Source organism: Siphateles boraxobius, unplaced genomic scaffold (genome assembly GCF_051911475.1).
Source record: "Siphateles boraxobius isolate OS27281-9 unplaced genomic scaffold, OSU_SipBor_1 8, whole genome shotgun sequence".
Classification (NCBI taxonomy): Eukaryota; Metazoa; Chordata; class Actinopteri; order Cypriniformes; family Leuciscidae; genus Siphateles; species Siphateles boraxobius.
In genome coordinates, this window is record NW_027509208.1 from 40,553,582 (window position 1) to 40,579,029 (window position 25,448).

Below are 25,448 nucleotides of genomic sequence, written 5' to 3' on the forward strand. Positions count from 1 at the left end.
TTTTTATTGAATTGCAATTAGACTGAAGGTATATGTTTTGTAATCACCATTATCCATTTAGGAGGATATTTTCACAATGCATTTTGTGATTTTGCCTGCCTACTTTTAGGAATTGTCTTTGATAGGAATGCTGTCTTTAAATGCTATAGTTAGGCTCACTATGTTTTGTGATAAAGTCATGGTATCATCATTTCATAAAGCTAGTGGTTGAGAATGATGCTATAAGATAGAGATGTGAAGTACAGTATAATATCCGACTTTGCAGTTTGTCGTATATTCCCAGCTTCATAAATGTCCTCTGGCGTGTAACTCCTCTGTGTTGTTTTAAGTAAATGACTGATGTGCGTCTGGGTCCCCGCTGTGACCGAAGCCTGTGGAGCGCTAAAGGTCATCTGTCAACGCGGCTCATTAACGCAGAGACACACAGAATGACACGCGTGCGCTGCAGTTGTGCTTTATGTTCCACAGGTAGTAAAGGTCAAGTTTGTCCCCTGCAGTTCATTTCTGATAATTAAAAAAAGACAGCATGTCAAATTACTGCTCTCCACGGGCGACCTTTCAGTGCGTGTGTGTGCGTGTGTGCGTGTGTGCGTGTGTGTGTGTGTGTGTGTGTGTGTGTGTGTGTGTGTGTGTGTGTGTGTGTGTGTGTGTGTGTGTGTGTGTGTGTGTGTCTGTGTGTGTGTGTGTGTGTGATATCAGACGCCTGAGTTCAGTGGAGATCAAGCGGCTTGATCGTTTAACAGTTACTCTCACTGCAGTGAACCAGACGAGCTTCTGAACAAGGCCATGATTAATTATTCTTGTGTTTTTGTTCTTTTGTGGTTTTACTAAGTCCACGATTGGTCTAACGCAAACAATCAACACAATTAAAACTCAGATTTTGCCCTTCCAAAGCTCAGGAGACTTAATGGAGTTCTAAGCTGTTTTTCTTTGGAGGATTAACTTAAAAACATTAAATTAACATTGTTTTTCAATGATACCCTTGTGAGCCAAAATTGTATATTTTTGAAATATTAAATTTGTATTGAAAATAAATTACATTTATAATATTTACATTTTATTAAACTTATGATTCATTGATGGATCAACTCCATTAAGAGAAAAAAAGTTTTCTCAATAACACTCTTTTTTAAATAAAATATATGTATAAATATATATATTAATTATATTTTATAGACATTGGATATTTTTCTCAGCTATGTTGCGTTGAAGAATTAATTGTGGAGTATTTTTTATTTATTTAATATACCTAACTGTTTTTCTCCTTTTGATAGATTTGATGAGAAATATCTGAATTCATATTGAGATCTGTGCAGATCAGTGTTATTTTAGTTTTATTATAGTTTTATTAATATTTTGAATTATCATATTTTATATTTCATTATAACTATAATAAATTTTTGTTGAACTTTTTGTAATTTCATTATGTGCTTTTGTCATTTTATTAGTTTTTCTACATGTTCAGTTAATATTACTTTTTAGGTTTAATTTATTTGTATTTTTATGTCAGTTTTAGGTTGTTTTTTTTCTTCGTTTTTTTCAGTTCGTAATTTTAGCGCTTCAATTTATTTCAGTTTATTTCCAAAAGGCAACATTTTTAATTTTCGTTTTAGTTTAAGTTTTTCAGCTAATATTATTTATATTATATTTTGTTTCAGCTTTATTTCAATAACCAACATGTTTGTTTGTTTTTAGTTTTAATTGCAGACTTATCTTAGCAAACCTGTGTGCAGTTAGAGACATTGTTGAGATCTCTTCTGAAACGGAGTCTCCATTTCATCTCGTTTCTGTCTTGGTGAAATAAGTGAGATAGTAAAGTGTTTCTCCTCCTATGGTTCCATTCCTTTTTTTATTAATCCAAACCCTGTGAGTTGAAATCCCTTCAGATGAAAGCACATCTCATTTTCAGCCGTGTGACCCCGTCCTCGAGCCCCTGAACTGATCGATATATCTCCTGTGCTTTCTGACCTGGACCGGCCACAGCTCTCCTTCAGTGTGTGTGGACAACGCTAATGAATCCCACACACACCACACACACTGACACACGAGAGGAGACGTCTGACTGCTACTGACTGCTACTAATTAAAAGACTAAACAGTTCGAACAAACAACAGATTCTCAGCGCAATGTGAGAACAGAGGAGGTGTGTGTGTGTGTGTGTGTGTGTGTGTGTGTGTGTGTGTGTGTGTGTGTGTGTATGTGTGTGTATGTGTGTATGTGTGTGTGTGTGTGTGTGTGTGTGTGTGTGTGTGTGTGTGTGTGTGTGTGTGTGTGTGTGTGTGTGTGTGTGTGTGTGTGTGTGTGTGTGTGTGTGTGTGTGTGTGTGTGTGTGTGTTTATATTTCCAAATGTCCCCACAAGGATAGTAAAACTTGAGATCACCTACATTGTGTGGAGCAGCCAGAGGGAAATGGTTTAATAAATATTCTTAACTTTGAATTTTGAAAATGTAAAAATGCATAACGTTTTCTGTGATGGGCAGTATTAGGGGTAGGATTAGTGTAAGGGGACAGAATATACAGTTTTTGCACAGTATAAAAACCATTTTGCCTATGGAGAGTCCCCACAAAGATAGCGAACCAGATGTGTGTTTGTGTTTGTGTTTGTATGTGTGCGTGTTTGTGTTTGTGTGTGTCTGTCTATCATTCTATCCGTCTTTCTGTCGGTCATCTTTTGTTTGTTTGTTTGTTCTATCTATCATTCTACCTGCCAATTTAATTATAAATCTATCTATAAACCTTAACACTTCCAACCAAACCATTTTTATTCTACTTCCATGCATTCAAATTTGAATTTCAATTCTGCTTCCTGTTCAAGTTCATGAATTCTATTGGGATTTAAAAGGCATTCTCAGTTCAGTTGTAAGTGATGCACAGCGCTGGTGTTTTGTGTCCACATCACATTACCAGAAGATTGCGAGTCAGCTAAATGTCCTCGGCAGAAACTTTATAGAGTCACGTGTCGTTCTACAGGAGTTATTTGACATTTAGCTGACATGACTGACAGTCTCTTACTACAGGGACATTTCCCCTGGAGCAAATGTTAAGTGTCTCGCTCAAGGACATGATGGGGTTTCAGGGCTCGAGTTATTCTCCACAACAATCAACCCTTCCGCCACTTTAAGATTACAAGCGTGAAGTTTAATCCACTAATGCTGGCGGCCGCTGAAACCTGTGCGATCATATACGGCATCATCCTTCACGGCTATCTGTAGATCTCATATCTGATATCACTTATGAAGGATTTCAGAAGGAGACCTTGTGTCTTGTCAGTGGAAAAACAGTCAGTGTGAGCATGATCTAAATAAAACATCAGGAAAGACTACCAGAATACGTATGCATTTAAAGGCCAGGGCATCTTCAGCCATTATAAACTCTGTGAAAGCAAGTGAAAAACATGTTGAATGTAAGGATTTCTTTTTCATCTTGGATTTAAATACGAAACCTAAATGTTTAAATACAAAACACGCTAAATGTTGTGTGTCAGTTCGCTTAAATGTGCAGTTCCTTTAAAATTCATTGATATTCTGCTGTAAATTCACTGAAAATCTTTTAATTCATTGTAGCTTTCTAATCTTACTTCAAGATGTCCCATTTTGATCGGTATTTTTACTGAAATTCTAGATTGGAAAGCTATCAATTTATATGATTATTATTAAAGGGTTAATATAGTTCAAAAGTTTGAATTATTATCATCGTGATTAAATACATATTTATGTATGAGTGTGAAGTGTGAAAGTGTGAATTTACTTAGTTTACTTAATACATTACATTTATTACTACTAATAGTATAACAACAATTAAATCAAAACTGTATTATTATTAACAGTAAAAAAAATATTATTATTTGTCAATAAAAGTACGTTGAAAAGTGTAAATTTATTATGAGTGTTTACTAATTTATTTAGTAGGTGAAAAAGTAAAAATTATTCAAGTCAAAAAGTATGTATTTATTATTATTATTATTATTATTATTATTATCATTCATCATCATAGTTTCAAATTACATAATTTAATAATTATATTTCATAAATATATTTATTAAATATTAGATTAGGAAGCAATCAATTTATAAGTAGTGGTAAATGTATTTATATTAGACAAAAGTGTATATTATTATTATTATTACTACTATTATTAATAATAATATTGATAATTAACACTTTATAAACTACATAATAATTGAATAATTATTTATAGTATATAACTATTATCAATTATATATAAATATTATTATAGTAATAAATATTATCACTATTATTACAAAGAATGATACAAAAGTGTAGAATTTGTCTGCATTAATCAAGATTTCGCTGCTAAGTGTTGTTGTTTTTTCTATTCTCTATAGTTTATTATAGCAGGTCAACATCCGTTTCTAGTGTCCCAATACAGAAGTTTCCATTTTTTTGTTGTTGGGTTTTTTAAGGAAAAACTTACAAATTTGGAAATAGATCATTGCATACTTTGTGTTCTTGTTTTGATGTGTCTCGGCAGATCCCTGTTCCCGTGTCCTGGTTTGAGTAACTGTGTCCAGCATTTCCCAGAAGTGTCCTGTCCTAGATTGTCATTCCCGTTTGCTTGACCGTTGTATCCACACAGACACACACACACACACAGTTACGTGGTACGTCAAGGATGTGCTCTGCAAGGTTCCTGTTGTAATCCTTCAAACCTTTGACCTTAAGTATAATTGATGGTGAGGACACGCATGCATCATTCAGCACTTATTGTGAAGTTTATTGCGGGGCAGGGCCGGTATGTGATGAACGGCCCTCTGACGGGCCCTCGCGCGCTCGCTTTGAGCAGGTCGTTTGGGTTGACCTTTCCTATGAGTGATTGACAGGTAAATGACAGTTGCATGGTGCCATAAAGATGATGAAGCTTTGAGTCTGCAAGGTCAGAATAAGCAAAGCATGATGGGAACAGAACAGCAGCTGTTCTATAACATCGCATGACCTGCAGGCGTCTGAAGCTGAAATCATCACAGATTAGTATAATATTTCATTTAAGTATGAGTGCATTGCACTTTACTTTCAAAATATGTTGTTTTCATGGTAAAGAACAACACAACTTTCAATCGTGATATTATTTGCCTTGGCAAAGACCACTAATACAATAATAATAAGTTATTATTGAAAGAAATGAATACTTGTATTCGGGGTGCATTAAATTGACTGTAAAGAGATTTGTAATGTTACAAAAGATTTCTATTGCAAAAACAATTTTCTTTAAATTCAATGTAAAGAAATAAATGCTGTTCTTTTAAACTTTCTATTCATCTAAGAATCCTGAAAAATAAAAAGTATCATTGTTTCCACAAATATATGAAGTAGCACAACTGTTTTCAACATTAATAATAATCAGAAATGTTTCTTGATCATCAAATCATCATGTTATACTGATTTCTGAAGGATCATGTGACACTGAAGACTGGAGTAATGATGCTGAAAATTCAGCTTTGATCACAGGAATAAATTACATTTTACAATATATTCACATAGAAAACAGCTATTTTAAATTGTAATAATATTTCACAATATTACTGTTTTTATTGTATTTTAAGTCAATTAAATGTGTGCTTGATGAGCAGAAGAGACTTCTTTCAAAAACATAATAAAATCTTACTGACGCCAAAATTTTGAATGGTAGTGGACGGATCTTTATTTTTACACTTTATTCACAAAATACTAAATTTGTTTATAAAGCTTTAAGGGAAAATTGAGGCAAATGTACAGTGTTTATGCAAAACTGTAGCATCTATAAATGACTCTCATGTTCAACATCACATGCACAGTGGTAAAAGTTAAAGAAATGGAAGTACTACTTTAATAGAAAGTAACAAATGATTTCATGCAATTCCCAAAACTGCACATATCATGCACATAAATAAATTCTGCTCTCACCACGAAGTCCTTTAACCGAGATGCTCTTCTGTCGACAGAAATAGCTAAGTTTGGGGGAAGGTCTGGTCTCATTAGTGGATCTCACCTGCTCTTTATTCCTCACTTTACTGAGGAAACCTAATAAAAGCCATCAGATATGAGGAGCCCTGATGCTAAATATCTGAGACACACACACACACACACACACACACACACACACAGCTCAGCACTTCTGCAGGATTGAGCCTCGCTTCCTCCTGTCAAACGCTGAAACTGTCCTGAGATGAGGAGAATGTTCTCCCGCTCCGTGTCAGGAGCTGAGTTAGCAGTTCTGTTTGGTGAGATTTAAGTGTAAACGGCACAAAATTATGCTTCCATCATATTTCACTTCCATTATGTGATAACATTGTCTGATGAATAATGAACAATAATACCAAAGACGTTAAGACTGATTTTGATTTCTTTTTTGCATTTCACGTGTGTGTGTGAGAGTCTTTCAGTTTGGCTGGTATTCATTTATCTGTGCTATCAACTATGTTGGCATTAGTGGAATTGCATTAGCATGGTTTAAATCATATTTATCTGACCGCTATCAGTTTGTAGCAGTAAATGAAGAGATGTCTTATCGATCACAAGTTCAGTATGGCGTACCACAAGGCTCAGTACTAGGACCGCTGCTGTTCACTCTGTACATGCTACCTTTAGGAGATATCATTAGGAAACATGGAATTAGCTTTCACTGTTATGCTGATGATACTCAGCTCTATATTTCTTCCAAACCTAACGAAACTCACCAATTCACAAAATTATCGGAATGCATAGTTGATATCAAAAATTGGATGACTAGTAATTTCCTACTACTAAATTCTGAAAAAACAGAGATTCTAATTATTGGACAAAAAACTTCCACACGTAATAACCTAGAATACCGTCTAACACTTGATGGCTGCTCTGTTAAGTCTTCGTCGTCAGTTTGGAACCTGGGTGTGCTCTTTGATACCAATCTTTCATTTGAAAGTCACGTGTCTAGTGTCTGTAAAACCGCATTTTTCCATCTTAAAAATATATCTAAATTACGTCATATGCTCTCATTGACAAATGCGGAACAACTAGTTCATGCGTTCATGACATCAAGGCTAGATTATTGTAATGCTCTACTGGGTGGTTGCCCTGCACGCTTAATAAACAAACTACAGCTAGTTCAAAACGCAGCCGCTAGAGTTCTTACCAGAACCAGGAAGTACGACCATATTAGCCCGGTTCTGTCAACACTGCATTGGCTCCCTATTAAACATCGTATAAATTTTAAAATATTGCTGATTAATTACAAAGCACTAAATGGTTTAGCTCCCCAGTACTTGAGCGAGCTCTTAACGCATTATGGTCCTTCACGTCTATTGCGATCTCAAAACTCCGGCCAGTTGATAATACCTAGAATATATAAATCGACTGCTGGCGGTAGATCCTTTTCCTATTTAGCACCAAAACTTTGGAACAATCTTCATAACATTGTCTGGGTAGCAGACAGAGTCTGTCAGTTCAAAGCTAAACTAAAAATACATCTCTTTGACCTAGCATTCACATAACACTCTATAGCCTTCTATAATTCAATATTAGGCTGCTTAGATTAGGTCAGCCTGAACACTTCCCTCATATCCTGATGTACTCGTTACATCATAAGAAGAATGGCATCTACGCTAATTTTAGTGTCTTTGTTTATCCCGAGGTTTTCCCGCAGCCTGCTGGATCCAGGCCGTTTCCAGATCTGACGAAGGACTTTCGCCTGGACCTGATGACAATGCAGTGCTGAAGTGCCAACTAGCCTCTCCCTATGGAGGATCCCTATACCACTCTACAGATAAAGCGTCGTGGAATTTTTCGGTTCGCGTACCTACCCAAAGTGATAAGATAAAATAAAAATTCTGCATCAAAATTTATAGATAAGTAGTTTGTTTAGGCATGGTTTGTAAGGAATTACAAACCTGCGCACATATATTCAAACACACATAACTATAGAATCAATTCTTAATGCGCATGTGAACGCCATCAGCGTCTATCACAGGTTCACGTTTAAAGTCTGTTTAGAGAGGACGGTGTCATCTTAGCGGCCCCTAATTTAATAACAAATGATCATTTAGACGGAAGTGAATCAATCAAAACTAACTTTAGCTGGAAAAAACATTTTTCAAGAACCACTATAAAACCAAACCAATCTCTGTTACCTTAAATTATATGTTTATCTCTGTAAAGCTGCTTTGAAACAATCTACATTGTTAAAAGCACTATATAAATGAGGATGACTTGACTTGACTTGATCAGAAGGTGCAATTCCTTCTTAATATCGAAGTTTAACTGTAAACTTCGATATGCCTTGACTAGATCAGTGTGGATGAAAGCTCATATAACACAACTCTACTGTTTGCAGGGAGAATTCGGAGATAAAAACGGCAGTTCCTTTGACTTTACGGTTTGCAGACGTATCATCCCTCAGTGAACAGATCTATTCCCTCGCTCCAGCTCTCTGTCTCACACTTAATGAAAACTGATGTCCTGTTAATGTTCAATGAAGATTCATTAAAAGCCGTCATATTTCTCTATAATGCTCCGTCTGAGTGAGATGCAACAAAATCATGAATGCTCATTGTACGATCAACAGATGTGCACTGCAAACATGGCATGCTGCTTTGCTCATTATAAAACGAGTGTTGTCGTTTTTACATTGCACTTGTGTAGTGTTTCAGATTATAATGGTAACGTTCTAGCTGTTGCATCTGTGTTGATTTATTACAGGAGCGTTGTAGTTTGTTGCTTTGTTCGCTTGCAGTATTGCATGTTTGTGCAATTAAAGTGTAGACAGCTTCATTGGTTATAAAGAGAGCATTCTAGATGTCTCATCTGCAGTGTTGCACGGTTAACAGAACATTCTACTTTTGTAGTCTTCACTTGGGGTGTTATAGATTTGCATGCATGCAGTTTAGTTAGATTTATTGATTAAAGGGGTCATGACCAGTGTTTGGAATAACAGCGTTTAAAAGAACGGCGTTAGGTAACGACGTTATTTTTTCAGTAATGGGGTTATCTAACTATTTACTTTTCCCGTCGTTACAACGCCGTTAACGTTACTGGACGTTAAATGCGGTACGCGTTAGGAATATATTAAATTAATAAATATCAAAAGTTATGTACAAACACCTGTCTGTTTTACTCATTTCAACTGACTTGTGAAAACTGCAAAAAAAAAAAAAATTCTTTGACATGTAGCAACTTTTTTTTTTAACAGTAACGGAAATAGTTACTTTCCCTGGTAACGAGTTACTTTTATTATTGAGTCATTCAGTTACTAACTCAGTTACTTTTTGGAAAAAGTAGAGAGTAACTATAACTAATTACTTTTTTAAAGTAACGTTCCCAACACTGGTCATGTCATGGATTTTTTTATTATTTTAATCTGTTAATGGAGGCTCACTTGAAATATTAGTAAAGTTTTTTTGCACACACACACAAAAAAAAATATTGTTCTAAACCTTCATTCTGACCCTCTGGTCTGAATTTACTTGGTTATAAGGCGCTGCTCCTTTAAGGCTTATCAGTTAATGGCCACTGTTATGATTGGCTTACATCATTTCATAGGAAACAGTATCTTGATATTGATATTGCATGTGAGTGAGTGTTTTGAAAACATCCATATAAAACCGTCTTCATCTTGTGAACGTGTCTCGTTGTGAACTCTCTATTACTCGGTGTCTCGTTTACAAAATAATCTGTAGTCAAATGCTTTCATTTGTCCTGTTGTCGACAGACTCAAGCGCGTGGAGACCATCTGAAATTGAATGCGCGTCTGTATACTGTATCAGTGTATCAGTGTCAGTGATTATAATGGCTTCTATTTGCTTTTGACACTCATCCAGTGCAGGCGAATGTCAGCTGTTAAGCGATTGTGGGGGGGGCCTATGGAGCGATGATGTAAAACTATTTGTCGATGTCTTGCTCTTGCTCACATGCAAATGTACGTTACAGATCCTGCAATATCAAAAACGAGCCATTTTTAGAGCTTGACTACAAAAGTAAGTTTCATAGTGTTTTGAAGCTACAGGATGTTTAAATGGTAGAAATACCTCCCTTATGTCAAAAGATCAAGTAAAATTTAATTTCTCATATCATGACCCATTTAAAAATGTTCTACTTTTGTTGCAATGCACACTTGCAGTGAGTGTAGACGGCTTTATTGATTATAAAAAGCGCGTTCTAGTTCCCGATGTCATGCACTTGCAGTGTGTTGTTGATTATAGAAGGAAGATTATAGTTGTGTTTGCTTGGAGTATAACTATGTTGATTGAAAAGGTGTGATTCTAGTATGTTTACAGGGTCAAAGGGTCATGTGTTCGCAGTGTAGAGTATTCTAGTTCTGTCTCATCACTTGCAGTGAGTGTTGTTGAGTATAACACAAAATTCTAGTTGTGTTTGCTTGCAGTGTTGCATGCTTGCAGCGTAGACACAGTCTTTCTCACTCATTCCTGGAGGGAAACAGATGACGCAGGCTTTTCTAGGGTCATTCCAGTGTGCATATCACTTCAGTTTGGCAGCATTGCAGTTGGTCACAAAACATGTGTCAACATCTGCAGGACATGTCTGAAGGAATGAATGGGGATTTAGCTGTGATTCTGACTCTGTGAGAACAGAAGTGTTGAGATGTGAGATTGAGTGCAGTACAGATGTGCGTGGTAGGAGCGACTGCGTTTGCCAAACCAACAGCGGGTCCAGGCGTTTTAAGAGTCTCCTCACATCTGTCATGAGATTGCACCATCGTGAGATTGTCATTTTGATCAATCCTCGCGGCTGTTGAGGCAGGGCTGCGTCAGGAGTGTGTGGAACAGCATTTTTATTTTAGTTGTATTCAATTCATCTCCATTGGGACACGGTGTTCTACAGCGGTGTTCTTAGCTGGCTTTGTTTCAGGGCTCAGATTTTACTTGTGGTTTACCAACACAGCAAAAACAAATTATCATACAAAACTAATATATATATATATATATATATATATATATATATATATATATATATATATATATATATATATATATATATATATATATATACTCACCTAAAGGATTATTAGGAACACCATACTAATACTGTGTTTGACCCCCTTTCGCCTTCAGAACTGCCTTAATTCTATGTGGCATTGATTCAACAAGGTGCTGAAAGCATTCTTTAGAAATGTTAGGATATTGATAGGATAGCATCTTGCAGTTGATGGACATTTGTGGGATGCACATCCAGGGCACGAAGCTCCCGTTCCACCACATCCCAAAGATGCTCTATTGTGTTGAGATCTGGTGACTGTGGGGGCCATTTTAGTACAGTGAACTCATGGTCATGTTCAAGAAACCAATTTGAAATGATTCGAGCTTTGTGACATGGTGCATTATCCTGCTGGAAGTAGCCATCAGAGGATGGGTACATGGTGGCCATAAAGGGATGGACATGGTCAGAAACAATGTTCAGGTAGGCCGTGGCATTTAAACGATGCCCAATTGGCACTAAGGGGCCTAAAGTGTGCCAAGAAAACATCCCCCACACCATTACACCACCACCGCCAGCCTGCACAGCGGTAACCAGGCATGATGGATCCATGTTCTCATTCTGTTTACGCCAAATTCTGACTCTACCATCTGAATGTCTCAACAGAAATCGAGACTCATCAGACCAGGCAACATTTTTCCAGTCTTCAACTGTCCAATTTTGGTGAGCTCTTGCAATTTGTAGCCTCTTTTTCCTATTGTTAGTGGAAATGAGTGGTACCCGGTGGGGTCTTCTGCTGTTGTAGCCCATCCGCCTCAAGGTTGTACGTGTTATGGCTTCACAAATGCTTTGCTGCATACCTCGGTTGTAACGAGTGGTTATTTCAGTCAAAGTTGCTCTTCTATCAGCTTGAATCAGTCGGCCCATTCTCCTCTGACCTCTAGCATCTACAAGGCATTTTCACCCACAGGACTGCCGGATACTGGATGTTTTTCCCTTTTCACACCATTCTTTGTAAACACTATAAATGGTTGTGCGTGAAAATCCCAGTAACTGAGCAGATTGTGAAATACTCAGACCGGCCCGTCTGCCACCAACAACCATGCCACGCTCAAAATTGCTTAAATCACCTTTCTTTCCCATTCTGACATTCAGTTAGGAGTTCAGGAGATTGTCTTGATCAGGACCACACCCCTAAATGCATTGAAGCAACTGCCATGTGATTGGTTGATTAGATAATTGCATTAATGAGAAATTGAACAGGTGGTTCCTAATAATCCTTTAGGTGAGTGTATATACACACACCATATATACATTTTGATATTTTTTTACAAGTGGGTGCCGGACACTATTCATTTATGTAAGTTAGGATAGTAGGATAGCCTGATGTCTGAATACATTTTTGTTTGACTGTGTGTGTATATATATATATATATATATGTATTTGTTTATTATTTTATTATATCTTATAAACTAAACTGAACTCCTGTTGACCTTAGAAACATAACGTGTGTTAAGCCAAAATGTTTATATAATAATTCAGATTCACCAACATTAAAACAAGGGAAAAAAAAATGTATATACATATACGCAGCTGTTGTGAATCATTCAGTATTCGAGACCTTTTCAGTGCAGATGTAAGAACTTGTACAAGCTGATCAGAAAATGAGACACATTTTGGTTGACACAAACCATTTTTAACCTTATTGCGAGGGAAAGTACTCTCTGAGCTGTATCTTATTTTACCCGCACCATTTTGTTCTTGGATTTCGAGGATGAATTTGTCATGGGACAGACAAGTTTGATTGGACACACAGCCTTTGATGTCAGCAACAGAACATGGGAAGCATTTTCTAAGCAAGTCTATTTATTTTTCTTGTTTAGTTTAATCATCTACGATTAGATGGTGACATTTCATTATTTGCATTTAGCATTATTTTTCTCTGTTGTCGACTAAGTGACGCTCCTATAACATCTTTCTCTTTTTCTCTCTGCAGGACAATAATGCCTTCAGAGAACCTAACAAAGCCAACAAGACGCCAGTGAAGCACCAGTGAAACCTGCAAAGCCAAAAACACCACAACCCTCAACTATAGCAACAGAATGGAAGATCTGACTTCTTGACGAGTCACGATGTATGAATATCCACGGTGTGTTGACGTACCTACGTAGACACACCAGTTCTTTTGTTAACCTCCTACATTTGGACGTCTTGCTTTTAACCTCTGCTTTAATCGGCAGATCCAGCATGCCGGTCCGTGATTTGTGACTGGCGTTTGGCGAGAGCATGCGTCCATGGACGGGCTCATGGCGCTGGATAGCGCTGGTCCTGCTGGCATGGGGGACGTTGCTCTTTTATATCGGGGGTCATCTGGTGAAAGACAACGAACATGCGCCGCGCTCCAGCCGTGAGCTGGCCAAGATCCTCACCAAGCTGGAGAGACTGAAACAGCAAAATGAAGACCTGCGACGCATGGCCCAGTCTTTACGGTAAACTCCTGCTGGATTATTATAGTTCAGCTAAAAATTGCTGTTTCTTTATTTTTTCATTGTTCAAATTTTGTCCAAAAAAAATTTAGAATGACGTAAAGATGAGGGAAAGGTTACAATTAGGAAATATTTGGAAGTATTCTGTAATCAGCTAAAGATGAGTGTGTCAGTATGGCAGTAATATACAGCTGTAATATAATACATATTATATGTATTAAGTTAAGCAGACACAATGAATGTTACACAACAGCAGAAATTACAACCTGTTCTCATATGATTACAATATAAGGATAATATTTGAAATGTTGTACTATATTTATACTATATTTATAACATTTAACAGTGTATATTTATCCTAAGTTGGCATCATTGCAGGTTATTCAATGCTTTTTTCTGCCGTAACCATGCAAAGTAGTTAAATTATCTTCATTTCGGGGCTTTCCTCAGTAAAAATTGACTTGTGCAAGTAAGCAAACTATTTATCGATTTACAGTCAACGTTTTGCATGAAGATGCATTGTGCTTAGTTTAAATTGATTGTTATGTCTAAGGTTTGTGTTATCAAGGCTGTGTGCCCTGCCACTAAAGACCCTTTCTAACATTTGCAGTATTTGACCCGATTCTGTCTGATGTGAGTTTAGTTCCCTGGGAACAACATGTGCTCTTAACAGAACAAGAGAAAAAAGAAACCGCATGAGCTTCTATAGAAACAAAATCCCATGTTCCCTTTCGAGAGGTCTCTCCTATTGCGCAATGCTTACGCTATGGGAAAACTCCTTTTCTCGAGAAATATTGAAGTCTTTATGTAAAACGCATTGCAGCTGCACAGCATACAGCAATGAGCGAGGCAGCTCGGTCATTGGCTGTGCTGCGGCAACTTGCACGAACCAATGACGGGGCGACTCTGAACCCGCTTCCAATGATCCTGCTTCGCGTCAACGCGCGTCAGAGCCCGCCAAGATGGGCGTGGCCAAGGGCTATATATTGGGCGCCCCGTCGTCTGAGTTCTTTAGATTTAATCTCCTTCAGCAAAGAACCTCCTCTTCGCTGATCCTCCGGATTTATTGGAGTCTTTTGCCGCCGCCGCCGTCGACAAGCCTACAGCAGGACTGCTTCGAGGACGCCGGCGCCTTCAGCCGCCTTCGATCGCCCTTCTGCTAAGCCATCCGGCGCGCATCATCACCATATCCTTTTCAAAGCTTTCAGTGTTCGCCCCCGCGACACTTTTTCTAAAAGAGCAATTTTTCAAGGCGTCAAATGCCTTCCTGCGCTTCGTGTCGAGGCCCTCTTCAAGACGGGGATCGTCACATCATTTGCGCCCGCTGCCTGGGACCGGACCACGCAGAGGCTGCCCTTACTCGAGGCGGATGTCCCGAGTGTGACGCCCTGGGCCTCACCGAGCTGCGCGCTCGCTTCACCTCTTCCGTGCTGCCATCTCCTCTGGTCGAGCCGCGAAAGAAAAAACGCCGCTCACAGAGGCTGCCGGAGCACGCGGTTTGCAGTGATGTCACGCCGGGCCAATCCCCACGTGCTTCACCGCCACCCGAGGACTCCCCGCCGCCAGTCCAGTTCACACAGGCGGACCAGCACCCCTCCAGCGGAGCGATGGGGCTCGTCTCGTTTGGCGCGTCAGGGGATGACGAAGATAAGGATGACAGTTTTTCCTGTGATGCTGCATCTGACGACTGGCCGGGCTCGTCCTTCGACCCCGCGCCTTCGACATTAGCGGGCACGAGCGCGGGCTCCAGCATGGACTCAGAGATCGTCCGCATTCTCTCCAAGGCCGTGGAAGACCTCGGGCTCGATTGGTCTTCCCCGGAAGAACCCACCCGCAGCCGACTGGACGAGTGGTTCCTGCAGGGGCGCCGACAGGCCCCTCGACAAAGACCCTCCCCCTTCTTCCCGGAAGTTCACGACGAACTCACGAAGTCGTGGAAAGCCCCGCACTCCGCTCGCCTGAAGCCTTCTTTTTCTTTGTCGCTCTCCTCCGTGGACGGCGCGAAAGAAAGAGGCTATGAGGGGACTCCACCCCTCGAGGAGGCTGTGGCCAATCATCTGTGTCCACCCTCCAACGCTGGATGGAAAGCTAAAGCTTCTCATCCCTCGAAGCCTTGCCGGTCCACCTCAGCTCTCGCCGGTCGCGCATACGCCGCCGCCGGCCAAGCTGCATCAGCGCTTCACTCTATGGCTGTCCTCCAGGTGTTTCAAGCCAAACTTCTCCGCAGTATGGACGAGTCTGGACCCGAGCCTGAGGCATTTAAGGACCTACGCAGCGCCACTGACATAGCACTGCGAGCCACAAAAGCCACCGCCCAATCCATCGGCCGTGCTATGGCTAACCTGGCTGTCCTTGAGCGCCATCTGTGGCTGACGCTAACAGATATGAAGGATGCAGATAAGGCGTCTTTCCTCGACGCGCATATCTCCCAAGACGGCCTGTTTGGACAAGCGGTGAAGGAGTTCGCCTAGCGCTTCACCGAAGCCCGTAAGGACTCACAGGCTATGCGTCACTTCCTGCCCAAGCGATCTAGCTCATCGCAGAGCCGCCAACGGCCGCCTCAACAGCAGCGAGCTAAGACGGCGCCCCCCGTTTCTCAGCCCAAACCTGAAACGGATTTTCGACGCCGCTCGCGCTCTGCCAACAGGAAGCAACCGCCCGAGCGACGGGGACCTCGGCCCAGGATTGTGCTGAACCCAGAGCCTCGTAAGTCCTCCTAGCTACAGGGCGGAAAAGGGAGAGCGCGTGTCTCGCGAGAGCCGGACCGCTCTCTCCAAAACGTCTAAAGCATTACCCAGTCCCCTTACAGGCGGCTGGAAATGTCTATACAGCAGCCAATGTGCCAGCAACACAGCTCGCCCACCTGCAAACAAACGCCGTTTTTACGGCGACACACAGAAATCACATAAAGAGCTATTTTCTGCCTGTGTCATTAAAGGGTCACGTGTCCACACCAAAGTCCGCATTCCCACATATCAAAACTGTCAACGCAGTGCCAAATGTTTTCCCAGCTCAGGCTGGACGCCCCATAAATGTAGATTGTGTGCCAACTGTTACGTATGCACCACTACACACAAGCACTGTTCCCACAGTTATAAACACTTCCCCAGTAAAAGCGGGAAGTTGTATAAGAGTAGCGCGTGTGCCCGCTGTTATGCACGCACCCCAACTCACAAACACTGTTTATATGGCCAAAAACCTCCCGCCACGAGCGGGAAGTTTTATGAAAGTGGCGCGCGTGCCTACCACAGTCTATGCACCCCCACCCATAAGCACTATACACACAGTGTTAAACATTTCCCCATCTCACTCTGTGAGCATCTGTGAGCGTGCCTGTAATCTCACACGCACCCCTGCACTCGGCATTCAGCAGAGCTGCTCAGCGTGCGTCCGCGCCGCTGAGAGCTGTAAGCTCGGTGTTAACACAGAACGATTCGCTGGCGGGAGCCATACGTCACTGCGACACGCCCCCGGCCAACATTCAGCCCATATCTGTGCGAGCGAAAGCTTGGGAAAATATCCCCGACATGCTGAATTGGGTTTTGAACATAATAAAACACGGTTACTCGCTTCAATTCGCTCGCAGACCGCCCCGCTTCACAGCGGTGGTAGAGACGAAAGTGAGAAAAGATGTTTCACATGTTCTACGCACCGAGATGCTCAAACTGATAGAGAAAGGCGCTATAGAAACAGTCCCCCCCTCTATGAGCGAGGCAGGTTTTTACAGCCGCTATTTTCTCGTCCCAAAAAAGGACGGCGGTCTCCGCCCCATTCTAGATCTCAGACATCTGTCAGTGGATCTGAAAGACGCTTACTTTCACATTCCAATAGCGCCTCATCACAGGCCATTTCTGAGATTCGCTTTCGAGGAACAGTCATACCAGTACACAGTACTACCATTCGGCCTGTCACTGGCACCCCGTACATTTACGAAATGTATGGATGCAGCACTTTCCCCCCTGAGACAGCGGGGAGTGCGAATACTAAATTATCTCGACGATTGGCTAATACTAGCACAATCAGAGAGCCAGTTAGTGACACACACGTATTGGATTATCAGTCATCTAGAGTGCCTAGGTCTAAAAATCAATTTTGCAAAGAGCATGCTATCCCCCAGCCAGAATATTTCTTTCCTGGGAATAGTGCTAGACTCAGTGCAGATGACGGCGCGCCTCTCATCAGAGCGCGCGCTCACTATCCGGCGCCTTGCAACATCGTTCAGAGCGGGCGCGCGCGCCCCCGTCAAGCGGTTTCAGAGGATGCTTGGTCTCATGGCCTCAGCATCAGCTGTACTCCAGCTAGGATTGTTGCACATGTGTCCTCTCCAACGCTGGCTCAAAAGCCGTGTCCCCACCCACGCGTGGCGCTCGGGCCACTTTTTAATCAGAGCAAATCACGGCTGCATAAAAGCCCTGACGCCCTGGAAAGCTGTCGACTGGTATCAGTCCGGCGTGAGTTTGGGTGTAAACACAAGGAGAAAGATGATAACGACAGATGCCTCCAAAATAGGTTGGGGGGCCCTTTACGAGGGCAGGCCTGTCTCCGGCTTGTGGTCAAACCCGGAGAAGCGCCTACATATAAACTGTCTGGAATTGAAAGCGGTCGCCTTGGCTCTCAGAGCCCTGGTCCCGTACCTGAGGGACGAGCACGTCCTAGTCCGAACGGACAACATGACGGTAGTCTCGCATATAAATCGTCAGGGTGGACTCAGATCGAGCTCCCTGCACTCGATGGCCAGGGAGCTCCTCCTATGGTCCCAGCGCAACCTGCGCTCGCTGAGAGCAGCGCATGTGCCAGGTGTTCTGAACCAGGGAGCGGACATGCTGTCCAGAGACAAAGTTCTCCCAGGAGAATGGTCTCTCCACCCCCTGACGATTCAGTGGTTATGGCAAACCTTTGGCAGAGCAGAGGTCGACCTCTTTGCCTCCAAGGAAAATACGCACTGCCCTCTCTTCTTTTCAAAGAGCACGGACGCGCTCGCCCAAGTCTGGCCGAGCCGCCCGCTGTATGCCTTCCCTCCGGTTGCGATGCTACCTCAGGTCATCAGTCGGATCAGGGAGGAGAAATGTGCAGTGCTCCTGGTAGCCCCACTCTGGAAAAACCAGACGTGGTTTCCAGAACTGATGCAGATGATACAATCTGCCCCATGGCCGATTCCACTGAGGCTAGATCTCCTCAGGCAGGCCAACGGGACGATCCTCCATCCCCGCCCCGATCTGTGGGCCCTCCATGCGTGGCCCCTCAACGGATTCCCGGGAACCTCCCCAGTGGAGTGTTGAGAACCATCACTGAGGCGCGAGCGCCCTCTACGAGGCGCTTATATGCCCAGAAATGGAAGGTGTTCAGTGACTGGTGCAAGTCCAGGAACCTGAATCCTGAGACATGCGAAGTACCGAGTGTGCTCGTTTTCTTACAAGAGCTATTGGAGGCAGGCCGCACCCCCTCCACGCTCAAAGTATATGTGGCTGCCATAGCGGCATCACATGAACCGGTCGAAGGATGCACACTAGGGAAAAACTACCTAGTTGTTCGTTTCCTGAGGGGCGCCAGGAGGATAAATCCCCCACGATTTGGTGCCGATTTGGGACCTGGCCACGGTCCTGGACGCACTTAAGCGTGCCCCATTCGAACCCCTCCGAACTGTGCACCTTAAACAGCTCTCGCTCAAAACTGCTCTCTTGCTGGCTCTCGCCTCGGTCAAGAGAGTGGGCGACCTGCACGCGCTGTCATCAAGCGCTACCTGCCTGGAGTTTGTGACCTAACGACAACAGGGTTGTCCTCAGGCCAAGACACGGGTATATTCCTAAAGTACTCTCTACTCCTTTCAGAGCACAGGTGATATCTTTGGCCGCGCTATCGTCCCCAGCAGACGAAAGTGACGCTAATTTACTCTGCCCGGTCAGGGCACTCAGAGTATATTTGGAACGTTCTGCCCTGTTCAGACAGACAGAGCAGTTGTTCGTATGCTTTGGCGGCCGCACTAAGGGTCTGGCTGTGTCAAAGCAAAGAATATCGCGCTGGATAGTTGATGCTATAGCGCTGGCTTATGAAGCCAAGGGCCTTCAGTGCCCCTTGGGCATCAGAGCTCACTCTACGAGAGGCATGGCCTCCTCGTGGGCGTGGTCCAGTGGGATACCCATTCAAGATATTTGTGCGGCTGCAGGCTGGGCCTCACCGTCCACATTTATCAGGTTTTATAACCTACAGGTCCCCTCATTGCACTCTAACATACTGTCGGTCTAACTATGCATAGGCTGGGGTGTGTACATGCTGAGCATTGTCTCCTCCCTCATAGAATCACATCTTTGCATCTGATGTGGAGGATTTTTCATACATGACAGTACATAAAAATGTGCTTGTGTGTGTCTTTGGACGCCCTTTGGGCCGTTCCACGTTGTCCCTTTATAAAGCCCGCCTTCGGCTGGCTCGTTGGATAATTACTTCGCTCAAAAGCTCAGGCACCGGCCTCCGGCTTAATAGAAGCGAAGTCAGCACGCACGGCGTTTTACATGGCGTTCCCATAGCGTAAGCATTACGCAATAGGAGAGACCTCTCGAAAGGGAACGACTCGGTTACTAACGTAACCTCGGTTCCCTGAGAGGAGGGAACGAGTATTGCGTAATCTGCCGTGCTTGTGCTTGGTCAATTTGCTTCAGTCGATTGAACCTAAAGAACTCAGACGACGGGGCGCCCAATATATAGCCCTTGGCCACGCCCATCTTGGCGGGCTCTGACGCGCGTGGACGCGAAGCACGCTCATTGGAAGCGGGTTCAGAGTCGCCCCGTCATTGGTTCGTGCAAGTTGCCGCAGCACAGCCAATGACCGAGCTGCCTCGCTCATTGCTGTATGCTGTGCAGCTGCAATGCGTTTTACATAAAGACTTCAATATTTCTCGAGAAAAGGAGTTTTCCCATAGCGTAAGCATTACGCAATACTCGTTCCCTCCTCTCAGGGAACGTCCTGGTTGCGTATGCAACCCACCGTTCCCTGAAGGAGGGAACGGAGGACGTAGTCGACGCCGACTGAAATGGGATCTCGCTAGAGAGCCTGTCTTCTTCGAGTACTATTGAACGAGCCAATGTAATTGGCGTGCGTGATTCGCATCACACACTCCGCCCCGCGGCGCGGGTATAAATACGGAAGTGGATGCACGCACTAGTTGCTTTTCGCTGAGGAGCCGAGAGTAACCCGGGGTCAGCGGTGGTCCAGCGCTAGTGGCAAGGGGACTACGTCCTCCGTTCCCTCCTTCAGGGAACGGTGGGTTGCATACGCAACCAGGACGTTCCCTTTCAGTCGATAACATCGGACGTAGTCGACGCCGACTGAAATGGGATCAACCATTGAACACGTCACTAACGCTGCCACCTTCCAGTGCCTAAACCAAAGCCTCCTGATGCCCCCGCAAACTTAAGGCGGGGAAGGACAGGGCTTAGGCCAGGGAAGTCACTGCTGTTCCTACAGGACCACTGGGAAAGCGTTCCCCGTACGTTGGAAGGAAGGGACGCTGCGGAAGCCACATCCAACCCAGAGGGAGGTAATGTGGAGAATACACATATGAACTGGGAGGAAACCGGGCAGTCTAACATATGGAATGTCACTGGGGTGGCTCCAGCCTAAGACGGGGGGAGACACACCGGACAGTGACGGCAGAGAGACTCTGCCGAGGGAAGACACGGGCTCCCCGCAGGGAGCCGTATCGTGGAAGAATACACATATGGGGTCACCGAAGGGACCGCAACATATGGACCCAGCCTAACACAGGTTCCACACTGCTTACGAGTGGTAGGCCTAACACCAGACGTTCCGCACGTCCGACGTCGGAGGGGTGTGGAGGAACTCAACAGGGTTCAATCTTAAGGGAACTCAACTGGAGTAGAAAGGCGCACGTATCCAGTCCATAGGAGGGGAAATGGCGCAGCAAGCCGACACTTGAACCGGGCTCACGGTGAAACTGGCTTCATGAGAAGGGAGCCCACGTGAGGCAGCGGTTCAACTAGGTGTCGTCCAGCCCCCAACTCTAGAATCTGTTTTAGCAAAGCATATCGTCAACGCCCAGGCGGAGCACTTTACACTCATCATAGAGGAGCTCAACACCTAAGTGGACATGTTGCACCTCGGACCTTTGCCGAAATGAAGGCAAGCACTAAGTGCAACTTTGCATGGAACAGCCTTCCCTCTTTGCTGAATTCCAACAGATATTTGAAGAGCTGGTCTGAGGTCTATGACTTGCATTCTGTACACGTCCAAGCGAACGGACAGAGAAGCCAGGGCTGGATCTGCCTCCTCCAGGGCAGCGCTTGCAGGCTCACCACCTGCTCTCATTACGGGAGAGGTAGGAACCTTGGGCACAATCCGAGCCGGGGTCTCAGCTTGTGAGAGTTAGCCGGCCCAGACTCCAGGCACAATACATTGACCGAAAGCGAGCAAGTCCCTACCCTCTAGTAGAGACCACGCGAGCAGGAGAACTGATATAACAGAATTTTTAACTCAGTGCCTGCAGTGGCTCAGGGGCGGTCTCTGCAGTGCAGTCGCACCAGGGACAAGGCCCAAGAGGATAAAGAGGGACACAAGGATTTACAAGACCTTGCTCCTCAGGAACCTGACAATCAGAACGTGCTTCTGCATACCTCTGCAACACGATGAGCGTCGTTTAAACACCGAGGCAACATCATTTTGAGGGTGAAGGAAAACAGCCTACTGCAACCCATTTTGCAGGAAAGAGAGCACTGAAGTGATCGAAAGCTTTCAGGATCTCCTCTGGAGAGAAGACGCACTCAACGACTAGGTTCCACTTCTAAAGGCGTAAGCACGCTACCCAATTCTAGGGGGTGCTCGCAGAAGTGATGGTAACTATCACATGTTCTTGTGATAGTCACCTGAACCTCCGCGTTCAGATGTAAGACCGCCCGGAATCTCCGGGGGAAGAACGCGTGTGCCATCGTGCCCCGTCCCCGAAAGAGTTTTCAGGGGAAGTCAGGAAGGCTGTTGAAGGGAACCAGGTCTAGTTGGGCCAATAAGGGGCAACTATGAAGACCTGTTCCTCTCCTGACTTGGCACGTAGGTGCAAGCGACGGGCGCAAAAGACAGGAGCATTGCTCAACACAACATGTGAAGATCACTGGGCTTCAGGAGCATTTTCTGCTCAGCACTTGGGTGTGACAAGTTCACTGAGCTTCAGGAGCATTCCTGCTCAACACCTGAGTGTGATAAACTCACCGAGCTTCAGGAGCATTTCTGCTCAACACTTGAGTGCGAAGAACTTCACTGAACGACAGGAGCATTTCTGCTCAGCACTTGAGTGTGACAAGTTCACTGAGCTTCAGGAGCATTACTGCTCAACACCTGAGTGTGATAAACTCACTGAGCTGCAGGAGCATTTCTGCTCAACACTTGAGTGCAAAGAACTTCACTGAGCACCAGGAGCATTTCTGCTCAGCACTGCGTGTGACGAATTCACTGAGCTACCTGTGATGAACTCACAGAGCTACAGGAGCATTGCTGCTCAACACCTGAGTGCGATGAACTTCACTGAGTTTCAGGAGCAATTCTGCTCAACATGAAGAGTGATGATTTCACTGACTTGCAGGCGCAAGGCGACCATGAGTCGCAGTCACTTTTAGAAGGCTCACTGGGGTTAAACGCATTTCTGCGGGCCCCTGGGGCAGCTGAGACCCAGTGTTTGTCCAAGGGTAGTCCGCTCGGTTTACCCAAACACTGGCGGAAAAATAAAACCGGGGGGGCAACTGAGCGGCCCCGGAATGGTCATGACCCAGCCGGACCCAGGGGATGGAGTCTCCACCTGCCCTGGCTATAACTGTCGTGAGGCTCGATGGCGGCACGATTGAGTAAGCGGGAGGAGTGGAACAAGGCGCCCTCAGAAGCGTCTGACTCCAAGGAGGAGGTGACGGGTGAGTTTGTGACATGCAGGGGAAGCTTGCGCAACGGTCGCAATGTCTAACAACTCGAGGCACGAATGCCCGTGTAGTCGGGGGTCGCCCAGGCCCCCGTTAAAACACGCCCTTTGTACATGGCCCCTCTGTTGAAGAGGGTTTGGCAGCAGACCGGGATGAACTATAGTCACACAGGGTGAGCTGCTCTGCCACGGTCACCTCGGGACTCGATCGTGAAGCTAGCGCTGAAGCGGTCACATATGGAGGAAGCCGAAGGCTGCGACTACCATATACCCCAGGAGCCTCTGAAAGTTCTTTCAGTGGGACCCTTTCTCACTTCAACACCAGCTGAACACATTCTCATTGGAGAGACATGTTGGACCGAGTACTTCTCCAAAACTAAGAAAGAGATACTCAGCCCGTGGGCGAGACTACTCTCTTCCAGTTGACCTGACGACCCAACGGGCTCTGGAGCACTCGAGGGGAAGGACACTGTACTGATACTCCACCCTTAGACGCAACACACAGGATGGCCTGCGGTGCGGGAGGTAGAGATCTGAATCACCTGTCTTTCAGGTCAAAGCTGCAGACCAATCTTGGGCCAAGATGGTCCCGACCCACCCCCTAGTAGCACGAAGAACGAGTTTACAACTGGCCTTCGTACCGGCTGGAGGAGCGGCTATATCAAATCCTTCGCCAGCAGGATAAGATAAGCACGCACAAGTCAGGAGCACTGCTCAACACTCGGTGTGATGAATATCACTGAATTTTCAGGAGCACGTCTGCTCAACACCTAATGTGATGACTATCACTGACTTGAGCGGGGTAGCCGAGCCTGAGGTGGGGCAGCAAAGTAGAGAGAGTGGTGTTAGTGTGCTGTTTAACACTTACCTGTCTCCACAAGCGGCAGGGGGCGCGTGAGAAGGCGGATGACCGGGTCCTCGAACGCACCAAGCTGCCTGCTGGCGACCAAGGGGGAGCTGAGGGGTGTAAGGCTATACAGGGTCACACCCGCCAGACTGGCCCTCTTGGGACCCAGGAACAGATGAAATTGCTCTCTCTTTGAAGTGTGGGTACCGCTTGCTCCGCTTTTTTTTTTTTTTTTTTTTTTTTTAGGGAGCCAGCGGCGGAACAGACACACACACAAACAAAGGCTCCACCCGGCCCTCACCCGGGGGGAGGGAGTGATCGTGCCACTCCAAGAGCATCTCATCCATTCCTGGGCGGCCCGCTCCGGAATGCTTTCGCTGTCGCTTGCCACCTGGCTTGGCAGCGCCTGGAGCGGGCTGGGCGTCTCTACTGCGGCCGGCTCCATGCTGAGGCCTGGGTGGAGGCTGCTGCGGAGGGCCAGCAGGAGCGGCGGCCGGAGAACGCCCACGGCGACGAGCAGGCGGAGGAGCTGCCACCGGCGGCGGGTGGAGGCAGCAGCTGGCCACCGGGGCAGGATGTGCCGGATGACCTCCGTCTGCGCTTGAGCGGCAGAGAACTGTTTGATGCAGTTCTCCACCGCGTCGCCGACCAGCCCAACCTGGGAAATTGGGGAGACCAGGAACCGAACCTTGTCCGCATCCGCCATACCAACCAGGCTGAGCCAACGAAGGCGCTACTGGACCACCAAGGTGGACATCGCCAGACCGATCACGCACGCTACGACACCCGTACCCCGGAGGGTGAGGTCGGATGCAGTGCGGTGCTCACCTATGAGCGCACGGTCTGGATTACCCTCGTGCATGCCATGGGTGCCCTAGCCTGCAGCAACGCCATGGCACGCAAGAGGAAGGGGCTTGCCCACAGGCTTTGTAAGCTCTGCCCGTCGGAACAGACGAAACTCACAGGCCTTAGGGGGGAGACGAGGATCCCCCCAAAAGGCAGCGGCCGCCGGACACAGGTGCACCTGTGTCGACAGACCGCTCCAATGGAGGGACACCTCGCAACCCTTCACCGTTCCTCCATCAAGGGTAATGAGGGGGAAAAGCTAGTCAGGCAGTTTCTGGCAGAGAAAGATGCTGTTCACCACCTGATAAGCTCTCCATGCATTTCGGGAAAGAAAGGCACTGGGGCGGCGAGCTGAGAACCAGCGCGGCCCGCCCCAAGATACCAAACTCCAGATTCCAACCGAGACTGAACGGGACACGGTGGAGGTTCCACTCGAGCCCGGCAGCCTCGGC

At 45.2% G+C, this 25,448-nt stretch overlaps 1 protein-coding gene across 1 annotated transcript in view; it reads left to right on the forward strand.

Moving 5' to 3' along the window:
* fut8b (fucosyltransferase 8b (alpha (1,6) fucosyltransferase)) overlaps positions 1-25,448 on the forward strand; it is a 144,711-nt gene that overhangs the window by 55,265 nt on the left and 63,998 nt on the right. Inside the window, exons 2-3 of the mRNA XM_077219533.1 lie at positions 12,900-13,052; positions 13,144-13,392. Coding sequence (XP_077075648.1) covers positions 13,190-13,392 — 203 coding nt within the window. The 5' untranslated portion in view covers positions 12,900-13,052; positions 13,144-13,189. The remainder of the gene's footprint in view (positions 1-12,899; positions 13,053-13,143; positions 13,393-25,448) is intronic.